General features: G+C 50.7%; 1 protein-coding gene across 3 annotated transcripts in view; it reads left to right on the plus strand.

Moving 5' to 3' along the window:
* The first annotated feature begins 4,338 nt into the window (after positions 1-4,338).
* SLC41A1 (solute carrier family 41 member 1) overlaps positions 4,339-12,145 on the plus strand; it is a 31,148-nt gene continuing 23,341 nt past the window's right edge. Inside the window, exons 1-2 of one of the 3 annotated variants that reach the window (XM_032792517.2) lie at positions 4,339-4,478; positions 7,729-9,143. In XM_032792517.2, the coding sequence (XP_032648408.1) occupies positions 8,760-9,143 (384 nt within the window). In that variant the 5' untranslated portion in view covers positions 4,339-4,478; positions 7,729-8,759. The remainder of the gene's footprint in view (positions 4,479-7,728; positions 9,144-12,145) is intronic. The other 2 variants (XM_032792518.2, XM_032792519.2) reach the window with 2 other exon arrangements.

Here is a 12,145-nt window from a genome sequence, read left to right on the forward strand (position 1 = left end):
GGGGAACATCTCTTTGTGTTAGCTTGACTAGGTTTGAATGCATCGCCTCAGGGGAGGAAGGGGGGGAAAGGTAAATTGCCCTCTCTGGTTTGCATTCAAGGAGTTTAAGTACAGTATCGCCCAGGCTAACCCAGGGCGCCCAGGCTAACCCAGGGAGGGAGAGCTGGGGATGAGATAAAGAGGAGACAAGGGGAGGAGCTTGTTTTCCCTTTGGTGGGACGCTCAGGGTTACTGGGTCTTGGGGGTTCCCCAGGGAAAGGTTTGGGGAGACCCAGGAGCTATCAGGAGCTCTGAATCCTGATTGGTGGCAGCGATATCAGATCCAAGCTGGTAATAAGCTTGGGGGAGTTTCATGCTAAGCCCCCAGATTTTGGACGCTAAGGTCCAGATTTGGGACAGAGGCTTATTACAGCTTCCCCATGAAGTTTGGCTCCAATGTATGGCATTCGCAATGTTCAGGGATATTTGGATGTAGGGTTTTGATTCTGGTCTGTGTTTAAGACATGGGGCAAATTCCCCTTTCAGTGGCACCAGCAATGCTGTATTTTCCTCCTCACTGTACATGAGAGCAGGATTTTAAATGCTCCCAGCTGTCTTTGTAACCTCCAGGATCAGCTGCTGAGTTCCTTCCCTCTTCCTCATTTGGTCATTCAAGCACTGCAAGGAAAAGAAATCTACGCATTGTAGATGCAATGCTAGCTCCGCATACCACACACACCTATCTTGGCAGCGACAAGCTTTCCAAATCTGGGCACAGAACAAAACAAGGCGGGTGCCTTCTCAGCCAATAGATGTTTATATTAACATTTACATTAACTGTCATGTTGATAGATTACATTGTTTGCATGCGTCATGCTGCTGATTTTCAAAATGACCGTACACATCCACTCTTCTCCTACTATTTCCAGATTAACGAAGCAAATATGTGGATCTTTGTTAAGCTGGAGCAAACACATGTGCAAAGTTTAAACCACAGTATTCATTTTTCATGCAGTACGGGAGTGGCACTTTCCTAAAATGATGGGGTGCGCCTAAACTGCAAAACCATATCTGAATCCAGGGCTGAACTTCCCCACAGCTCAGGGATATTGGGATCCAGGTTTTTATTCAATGCCATTGCTCTTTAAAATAACAGAGAGAAGACAGATCACCACTTCACATGAGTCTAGGAGAGCAATCAAGAAAACAGGAGTTGACCAGGGATAGGAGAGGGCAAGTTTGGAGATCAGCAAAGAGCTAATGGGTGAGATCCTCATCTAGTGTAAATTTGGTGTAGTTCTACTGCGATCACTCCATTGTGCTCAATGGAGCTATGCTGATTTATACCAGCTAAAGATCTGACCTTCCAAAGTCTCCTCTGCCATCATCTCAGATTCCATATACCAGGAGGATGAGCACTATATAAAAAATAGAGAGGTAGACTAGATGGCTATCTAGGGCCCACAGTAACTGCCAACTCACCACAGGTTAGACCAAAATATATACATATATAGAGAGAGAGAGAGAGGCAAGGCATTTGGTGTATGTTTTGTGACCTGATCAGAAATCCATTGTTCTCTGTTCAGACCATGGGTGAACCAGCAGAGCTATGTGCAGGAACCCCGCTGGAATAATAGGAATAAAAATTCGGACTGAGGTGCACTGGCAGAGCTGTGGGCAAGGCTTCAGTGGCAATGTGAATTAAGTGCTGGGACCAAGATGCACTGGTGGAGCTACGCATAGGTACCTGTATTAAGATCAACCTTCATCATTGGAGCGCTGTGGGAAAAGCTTACCTGACAGCTTGGTGTTTAATTCTAGCTATTAATGCCAATTTCGCTTTAAAGAGTGTCCAATTCACTGTGCCCTTCCAAAACAACCATCCCAAATGCTAAAAGAAAAACAACTCCCCATGCAAAACGAGCTTGTAATTCCCTGAGCACAAAGGGGTTAAATAACACAAAATATAACTCTTTACAGGTCTCCATCAGAACGCCTCTCTTGCTCCACAACCTCAATGGCCTTGTTTTCTGTATTTTAAGAGATGAGGTCACTAGTGTCAGTATATTTGACTCAGTGTGTGTGTGTGGGGAAGCAGACCAGAAGCAGTTCCCATGATGCACCTCTGCCCCCATCCTCTCCTCTCCTTCTCCCCCCTCCCTTGCACTGGTGTGCTGCAGAAGCCATTGGTTCAGAACCTGTCTCTAAGGCACTAAGCCTAGGATCACGTAATCAGTTCTGGGTAGTAAGTTGCCGTTGACCATTTCCTGGGAGGAAAGGAAAGGCAGGAAGGAAAAACAACTAGTCAAAAGTTCCACTGGTGAGTTTTAAAAAAAAAATAAAAAAAACCTGTCTGAATCAGAGAAGCTGGTTTCGTTCAGAGGAATTGAATCCTACAGAGCAGTGAGCAATGAGTTCTCAGCAGCAGGAATTACTGCATTTGGTGTGTTTTTGTGGGGGGAAGAGGGAGTCTGCCATAAACAGGATTTGGGAATGAGAACATACATCTCCTTATCGGTATATTTTCCCCTTTGCAGCTATACTTGATAGAATCAATGGGGTCTGGTGGATGGGGTTGAGGAGTAGAAGTCAGGACTACTTCTTCTTTTGTGCTACTTCCCTCTTCAGGATTGGCGATTTTTAGAACCTTCATACAAAACTCATGAACAGAGGCCAGGCTGTCATGCAGACTGGCCTCTCTGAGGTCTATTGATATCCAGCCCACGTACCGAATCTTTGGTCTTCCCCTTGGTCATCTTCCATCCACAATTATTGCAAGAGCCACCCTACCAATTCAGCTTTCTGATCTCCAGTGGATAAACCCTTACCAAGGTAGCCTAGCCTCCCTCATCTTCTATTGGAAAAAAATGCATTAGACCTCTCAAAACTCCATTTCATATCCTAACATGGTGTCCAACCATTTGACCATCTCAATAACTTCAGATCTGTGGTGGAGAACACACTGATTTTCTTTCTTGTGGCTGGCTAAGTCTCTGTTCCATTAAGATGGGTCAAATTACAATTGTATACACGCTATCTTTTAACTATATTGGCTTCTTTTTGTCACAGACAACTGGAGTCAGCTCACACCATTTACCCCACGAAGCTTAGTACAATGCCAGACATCACTCAGGTGGGCACCATCAGCAGCATCCATTGATCCTAGGTATTTAAAGTCTTTCACTCTTCTTCTATGGTTTCTGCCTGTGATATCCTTCATGGTGAGTCCTCCTTCCTCAGTTATCATAGCCTTGGTCTACCAACATTCACTCTAAGTTCAGCCCACTCAAAACTATGTTGCCACTGTTCAAAGCTGGCTTCCAAGGTCTCACTATCTTCTGCACCTATCACTAAGTCAACAGAGAACAGCAAGTTCCAAGGTAACTGCCATCATATACTCTCACTTATCACATCCATGACACTTGCAAACAAAAAGGGGCTTGACACTGACCGCTGATACAGGCCAATGTTTACTGTTAATTCTCTACTGTAGACCCATTTAGTCTGGACTACAGTAGTCACTTCATCATACTATCCTGGATAAACTGGACTTAGCTTTCTGGCACACCTTTCCATCACAACCGCCACCCAATTAATTCTCTTGGTACATGATTGTACACCTTCTCCAGGTCCACAAAGTCCATAGCCAGTTGCCATCTCATTTCTCTCAACTCCTCGAGGAGGATTCTGCAATAAAATTCTCAATTAACTTCAAAACATCACCTCTCTTCTCTAGAAATGTAAGGAGATGCTGCCAAGTATTCTTTTATCAGTGGCCGAGCCAGACTAGAACCCAGGAGTCCCAGCTCTAAACCCCAGACCACCCCACTCTCCAAACTGGGAGCAGAACCAGGAGACAGGCCTCCCACTCTTACCACTAGACCTCATGCCCCTCCCAAGCACTGGGATTATAACCCAGGCGTCTAGGCTCCAAATTCCCCCATCCCCTGGGGCTAGGAACAGAACTCAGGCGTCGAAGGTTCCAAGTCCCCCCACCCCCTGGGGTTAGAAACAGATCCCAGGCGTCCAGGCTCCTAGCCCCCACCCCCAGAGACCAGACCACGCTGCTCAGGGAAGCGACAGCCAGACACGTGCACACCAGCAGCACCCCTGCACCCAGCCTGCAACTGAGAGCTTTGCAGGCAGCCTGTGATTGGCTCCTTCGCCCTGAAGCCCCGCCTCACAGTGATGAGATAGGCCCCCTCGCTCCGCCTCCCCGGCCTCCTTTCCAGTTCCGGTTGGCTAGAGATGCTGCCAATCGAACTCGTCGCCGGCCGGGGGTGGGCTGCTTGTTGCGTCAGCAGGCGGCATCCAATCACAAGGGGGCAGAGCCGCAGGCACCGAGCCCCCATTGGTGGCTGGTGATGTCAAGCTCCCTGCTCTTTCCGCGGTGGCTCCTCTGGAGCGCAGGCTGGGCCAGTGGCGATGTAGCGGTGGCCGCGCCGGGGCAGGGGAGGGGCAGGGAGCGGACGGGTCCCGGCAGCAGCCCCCAGGGGCAGGTCAGTGCATGGCGCGGGGACCCTGCAGCTGGTCGGGAGCCTGGCACAATGGGAGGGCGCGGGGAGCGGGGTGCAACCTGCTGGGCATGTGGGGGGTCACTGGGGTGGAGGTGGGGGCTGGTCACTCGCTGGGGGAGGTGCCTGGCCCTGTTCCAGGGTATGTCCCTATCACCCCCCCCCCATCTGCCCCGTGCACATTCCTGCTGGCACTGGGGACTCTTATTTGAGTGGGGGGACCTGCATCCTTCTCGGGATTTATGCAGTTCAGTTTCATGCCTCTGGGTTGGTGGTGTGTGAAGGAGCCGCTGTTCAGTGTAGCCTCCTAGCGGTATGTCAGTCTCATCCTCAGGCTGTTGCTAGTGCCTGGTGTGCCCATACAAGTGGGAACTGGGGGTGCTGCAGCTAGCATCCCCTGGCTTGAAGTAGTTTCCATCAGATACAGGATTTGGTTCTATGGCTTTCAGCATCCTGACTATACAAATTGTTCTGGCTCCCCTGGATGTGCCCCAATAATAGGACCCCCACAGTGGGGCTCTGCCTGGATGGTGCTGGGGTGCGTTCTCCTTCGCAGGGTTGCCAAGGCATGTACCGTTAAGGACAGCATGCCTAGGATAAGTGAATTGGGATGGGAATGCATTTGTTTTTCCTTAGGGAAGGAGGCTTATTGGTCAGTTTCTAGCTTTCCCTCTAAATGCCAGACTGGATGCATCCTTTCCCAGCAGAGGCTGTGGTGGTGATGGATGGGGGGCAGGGGAGCAGGCTGTGGGGGTGATGGATTTGGGGAGCAAGTCCCTTAAAAAATCTGTATCTGAATGGGATATAGCTGGGGTGGATATTAGATGTACTTGACTCAAAAGGCATTTGTTCTGGGCAGGAGGGTTTTGCCAATGGCGTTGGGGGTGTTATCGGAGGGTTGTTTATAGGTATTATCTAGAGAGAGGCAGGAAATCAATTCATGGAGAATATGACACTGAGGGAGGAGGAGGGAGAAGGGTTTGTGTGGTGAGAGAGAGAGATGGGTCCTGTTCCACTCTTCAATTGGAGGTAATAGACATAGTCAGTCCAAACAGCTGGGGAGAGGTTGAGGCTTTTGAGGTGTGTGACTCAAACATGTGTTTGGACTAGGAAGTAGGAGGGGCCTTGTGGAGCTGGCTGGATTACTCAGATTCCTGAATCACAGGCTGACCTACCTGTGGGCATTGGCATGGCTAGTAATGATGATAAATGACCCGTTGCCTGAATCACAGACTGTCAGAGGGTGAAAAGGAAGCTCTAACCGGTAGTGGTTAACTAAGCACCAGTGTCCGTTGCTTAGTGTATTGACACTATTACCTGGAGTGGTTTTCAGAGTGTAACACAATGAGCTTTCCTCCACCCTCAAGTAAAGATTCCTGCAGCACAAGGGAGACTAAACTAGGAAGACTTGTCAAGGTAGCAGGTGGAAACTCTGTAGCTTCATGTGTTTTTTTCCCTCTGGGGGTCCAGCTAGCTTTGCACTTGGCACTGTACCCTGTGTTCAGGGTATGTCTTACAAGCTGAGTGGCTTGTCATAGCGCTGTATTTGCAAGAACCATTCAGCAAAGTTGAGATTCACCTTTCAAACGCAGAGATGGCTCAGTGGGGTAAAATGTCTTTGATTATTACGTGCCCCCCCTTCCGCATATGATACTTAATGGGTTGTGTCTGGGGAGAAGGGGCAGGTGTTCATTTTGTGCTTGAGCCCCCAGCCAGCACTGAGCAGAACTTGGTACTCACTAGGGGGTTTTGTGCCACAACAAACGTTACTTCACTGTACTGCAGTAGCAGGGAGAGAGCTCTGATCTTCCAGCTCCCCTAGCAATCCAAGGCCTGTGGTGTCCATGGAGCATTTGTGATTCTGTTCAGCAGAGGGCATTAGTGCGCACACACTAGCCTGCTCAGGACTATGCCCGTTAATCATGGTATCCCTTTACAGCAGGGGCAGGCAATAATTTTCACAGGGGGGCCACTCTGCAGATTTTGGTGAGTTGTCATGGGCCACACATTTCTACTCTATTAATGGAGGGAGTGCGGGGTCTGGGTGCAGGAGGGAGCTCCGGGCTGGCGCAGAGAGTGTTGGGGTGCAGGAGAGGGTGTGGGCTCTGGAGGGAGTTTGGTGCAGGAGGGGATTCTGACCTGGGGCAGGGAGTTGGGGTGCAGGAGGGGATACAAGGTGCAGGCTCTGGCAGGCTGGCGGTGCAGCAGGGCTCAGGCAGGCTGACTGCATGCCGTGGCCCCACGCCATTCCCGGAAGCGGCTGTGGCAGGCAGGCTGCTGCTGGAGCATCTCTGCGCACCCCATGGGGGGAAGATGGGCAGTGGGTCTCCATGTGCTGCCCGCACCCACACAAGCACTGCCCCTGCAGCTCCCATTGGCTGGTTTCCGGTGTGAGGATGGTGCTGGGGGCTGGGACAGCACGCGGAGCTGTCTCCCGCCTTGGGGCACGCAGAGGCATGCCAGCAGCAGCCTCCGGGAGTGACGTGGGACCACCGCAGGCAGGCATACAGCCTGCCTGAGCGCCCCGCTGCGCTGTGGGACTTCTAGCGGCTCGGAGATGGAGATCGCAAGCGGGCAGAGGAGGCTGGATAGAAATGTTATATGGGCCAGATCTGGGCTGTATTTTGCCCACCCCTGCTCTATGGCTTGGTCTCATGCTTATTGCAAAGTATCAGGGAAATCTTGGCCCTTGAACTCAGAGGCTGCCGAGCCACGTGTCAGCTGGGGAAATGTTCTGCTCTGATGTCCGGCATGTCTGAAGCCTGCAGCGGGCCATCTGGTGACATGTGCGCATCTGCTTGCCTGGTGTTGCAACAGTGGCTCTCGTTGGCTGAACGATGCTATTTGTCCTCTGGGCTGACCACATCTGTTCACCCTGTCTCGTGACTTTGGTGCAAGAGCATCCCACCCAGGACTTTACAGGCTGGGAGGAGGTGATGGGAGATGTGTGGACTCAGTGGGGGGAACAGAACAGGGCAGATTGCTTATTCGGGGTGACCAATGTGATCTGTGCCTTCTTCCTCGGCCCCCGTTTAATTTTGTCCTACTGCTATGTGTGCCAGGAGGTGTGGGGGAGGGTTAACTAGCTCAGCAGCATAGTTCTGGAGAGCAGAATAGTAAAGCCATTGAAGGCCAGTGCACGGGAGGGAAGTGTTACTGAATGAATGCACTGTTGTGCTGACTGCGGAAAGGTTAGATAAAATATTTGTATCCCTTGTTTCTCTCCTGTTTTAAGGTGAAAGAGTGCAGTAGTCCCTGGAGCGTGGGTGTGAGCCAGGCAGTCTCTCAATGCCAGCATCCCTGCCAGCACTAGCTAGGCTCACCAAGTAACCCTATCTGGGAACTTCCTGTTCCTTTAGTTAAGAGTCATCCTTGCCACGTGTTGTAAGGTGAGAGATTTCCTTACACAGGAGGACGCAGAGGCTCACTGCTGCAGTTGGAGCTTGCTGGTGACCCAGCAGTTCTGCAGAGAGCAGGGAAAAGAGGCTACAAGGCATGAAAGGGCCAGTGCTGTCAGCTGCCAGACACCAACCAAGACTCCTCTGCACTGTCTCCCCATGAAAGCGAGGTGCCTGAGAAGAAGAAAGCAGATCTGTAGCTCTGAAGAAGAGAGTTCATTCAGGTGGTGCTTTATTTTTAAACTCTGATCCTCCCAGTTCCTTGCCTGGCTAAGTAATTAAACTGGAATGACCCAAGGAGCTGAAATCAAGGGAACTTTATGCTTTTAAAAGGAGAGAACCCAAATTCCACTCCCTTTGAACTTTTTTATTCTAAAATCCTGCTTTATAACACCTAGGTTTGAAAGACTATTTGACTCTGTTTTATGTTTCCCCCCCTTCCTCTTAAAAGCAACTGAGCACAAGTCCAGCTGCTGGAGCCAGGGCTTGGTGGGGTAATGCTGCTTGTTGGAAGAATATGCACTAAGGTGTCAAGAACCAAAGAAGAGAATCCGGGAGACTGCATGTGCTTCTACGGCTCCTTTTTCTGGGAACAGGGGAACTAGAGCCAAGGGATTGTATCTGGGAACTCCTCCTGCTTCTCTGCCATCTTGGTGGTTGGTGTCTCCCATTTCTGGATTGTGCTTGATGGGGATCTGTGCTAGGGGATCAGCCTCTGCAGTTGAGGGCAGGCGCACAAAAACAAAGGACGTGGCATCTAGATGCAGGAAGGGGCATTGGCTTAAGCCCCGGGCAGAAGGTCTTTTCTGGGACAGCTGCCTGCTGTAGCCCCACCAGATTGCAGGTCGAGGAACATCCACCCTTCAGCATGTCCTCCAAGCTGGAGCAGAAGGAGGCTCACCAGACCAATGGGGTGGTGCTGCCAATCGTGGCTGTGCCCGTGGACTGCCTGGCCAGTCCGGACCGGCAGCAGCTCATGGAGCCCTCGGAGTTCTTGGAGCCTGATGGGGTTGGGGTAGAGGTGGTGGTGCTGGACTCCCAGGCCAATGCCAAAGGGGTGCGAGAAGAGGACGCCCTGTTGGAGAATGGCAGCCAGAGCAATGAGAGCGACGACACCAGTACGGATCAGGGCCCTGAGCCTGCCTCCCCTCTCAAGGAGACCTCCTTCTCCATCGGGCTGCAGGTCCTCTTCCCTTTCCTGCTGGCCGGGTTTGGGACAGTAGCTGCTGGCATGGTGCTGGACATCGTACAGGTAAGGCTAAAACCTGCTGTTACTTTGGGGACTCTGCATTGGCTTGGGCTCCGAATCCTGTTCTCTGGCTCCTGGCTTGATTCTGCCCCAAGAGCGCGGTGACTCGAATGCTGGGACCATGGCGTGTGGTGGTGACTGGGTGGTTTGTGTGAAATGTGGCATTGCTATCCAGTTCTGGGCCGAGTACTCCACAGTGCTAGTTGGGCTGGGCACGCGGGCTAGGGAATGAATTGCCCCAAGTTGCCTAACAGGGATCTGTCAAGGAGTCTGTCACTGGCAAAAGAGGATGTGGGAAGCTTTCCCTAACCCAAGGCACACTTCTCTGTGTATAAAGGGAAGGCTCAGTGGTTAACCAGGGACTTGGGAGACCCAGGTTCAGTTCCCACCTCTGCCAAGAGAGCTTGGGCAAGTCACTTAGCCTCTGTGCCTCATTTTCTTGTCTGTACAAGGGGGATAAGAGCACTGCCCTGCCTCACAGGAAGGGATAAATGCATGGGATTGTGAGATGGTTGGTTACTGTGGTGATGGAGCCATAGAAGTACCAATGACAAACTTCTTTCTCCAGTGCTTTAACACATAACTTGGGAAGGATTGGAATTTAGGCATCTGCTTCCATTTCGACGCAGCCACGTCCCATTCTGTTCTGAATCTGGAATTGTTAGAACCAAAGAGCAGTGCTATTAGAGAAACTTCCTGTGTGTTTGGAAGGCTGGGGGCTAGAGTCAGTGTAACAGTGAACACGTGTGCAGCTGGAGCAGCTGTTGTGAAGGTCACCCTCTGCGGTGCTTGAATGCTCTTTTTCAAGAGCACCATGGTTCTGTCGGCTACCTGATCTGCATTAAAACTGGGAGGAGTTAGAGGGCTGTGTGCAGCCAGAAAGCCCTCTTATGATCCAAGGAGACTGGCCCCGTCCTGATGTTGCCCCAAGGGCTGGGTTGGAGACCAACCTGATCTGAACAGAGTTAAAAAATAAAATCATTCTTTCCCTGAAAAATGCTAAAGGGCTGAGTTGGAAACAGCTTTCTGGGACTGTGACTGGGGGACCCTAGTTCTAAAACTCAGCAACTTGGGATACTGCCTTTGGTGGATGGGTAGGTGGGCCTGTGTGATATTGGCAATGCACATTAGATTCCTCTGACCATTCCAGCAGTGACTCTAGCAGAGCAGTGGGAAGGCTTCCCTGAGAAAACTAGAGTATCTGATTTTTATTGTAGTGTGATATTGCAGCTACCTGAATCTCTTGGACTTGGAGAGTTTCATAACAGCCCCCGGGAGTGGTGACTTGCATTGCAAGGTGAACAAGCTGTGCAGTTTGCTTGGATTTTGTGTGGGGAGAGTGACCTAACTGACCACAGATCTGGTGCCAAAGTCACACACTCTGACCCTGGTGTTCCCAGCACTTATGTCCTTGGCATCTGATCAGCAGCTTAACCATTTCCCAGCTGTCCTGAAGGGCTGGTGTTGTGAATCAGCTTCCTGAACACCCGGAACAAGATAGAAAAGGAACTTCTTTGATCTGTCTTTTGCTGTAATGTCACACAGCAAAAATGTGCATCAGCTGAAGGGAAGTAAAAACTGATGCCGGGATTAAGGTACCAGTTCGCTGTGGGTGTGTGAGGTTATTTATCTGAGCAAAATACAGCCGTCCTCATGAAGAATTGCTGTCAAAATAAAAGTCCAGCTTTGAAAATCCTCACACAGCTGGCCCGAGCTGTGGAATGCAACACCTTAGATCATTCAACATGAAAATACTTTAACCGCAGTCACTTATCATTCTGGCTGGCTTTTGATTTGCACAGCACGCAGACAACACACCTGGTAGTTTCATTCTTGGGTTTATCACACTAGTTCTTCCATGTCTGAGCTGCCGGGGAATGTTTAAATCAAACAGAAATCTTGGTTTTGTGAGCCTTACCTACTGGGGGTTAGAATGATATTTCTCCTTCTCACCCTCCCTCCAGTTCACTGCAGACCTGTCCTTTAAAGCCATTTGTGTGCCTCCTTTCAAAGCAGCTAGTACTGGCCACCGGATGGACCTTCTGTCTCATCTGGTGTGACAATTCCTATGGCTTTACTGGGCCGTTTATTTTTTTTAAAAAACCACCCCTTCGAAACGTTTTTAGTCACCAGGTTTGAGCCCCTGCTCTTTTTGAAACCCAAAATCAACCTGAAGGTTCCTCTAAACAAAGATCTGCCCTAATGACAGTGGGGGTGGAGGTAGGAGAAATGCGGTGGGAGGAGGAGGAGGTAACGCAGCAGCTCCCTGGGTTGGTAGCCCTCTTTTATTTCTGAAGGCAGCAAATCAAATTTCATCATTCCTCAGTAACCTGGCAGCTCGACGTGTAACTATGCAGCGTGTGCTGCCAACTCCTCAGTAGCTCCCTTTAGCCTTGGTATTAAATGATCAATCTAAAGGCCGTGGGACAAAAACCCAGGCAATCTGCCTTTTTGACTCGCTGTCCTACAAGATCTGGGGGTAGCCCTCTCGGTAAAGGGGCTTGACCAGACTGCTCCTGGTGCAGCGGGTTTGTTCACCTGTTGCACAGGGCAGTTCCGAAGGGGGTCGTTGGGGAGGAAAGCTTCTTCCCTGCTGGGTGTTTTGGTCTCTGCCCAGTGAAAGCCAATGCTGTGGGCTAGCCCTGTCTTGCCCTGTTGAGCTGTTCCTGCTTCTAACACGGGAGCGTGCTGAGAATTTGCCATTCAGCAGGGGGAGCCCCCTCTGGGATTGGAGGCTCTACCCCTTTGTGCTCCTGGAGGACAGGATTCTGACCAGTGTGCAAAGCCTGTGGCATTCCTACAGCAGGAAGCCATGGGGACAGCTCCTTCCATCCACAGATTCCTGGTTTGTTGACTATGCCATCTGGGCATGCTGCAAGGCTTGTCTGCTCCCCCTCTGGGGGTGTGCTGAGCCGGGAGGATTGTGTCTCTCTGGGGGTGGACGTCTCTTTATTTGCCATGCCTGTTATGCTGCTTTTGACATACCAACCATGACTGGCTGTAGT

The sequence above is a fragment of the Chelonoidis abingdonii genome, chromosome 4, assembly GCF_003597395.2.
Source record: "Chelonoidis abingdonii isolate Lonesome George chromosome 4, CheloAbing_2.0, whole genome shotgun sequence".
In the NCBI taxonomy this organism is placed as follows: domain Eukaryota; kingdom Metazoa; phylum Chordata; order Testudines; family Testudinidae; genus Chelonoidis; species Chelonoidis abingdonii.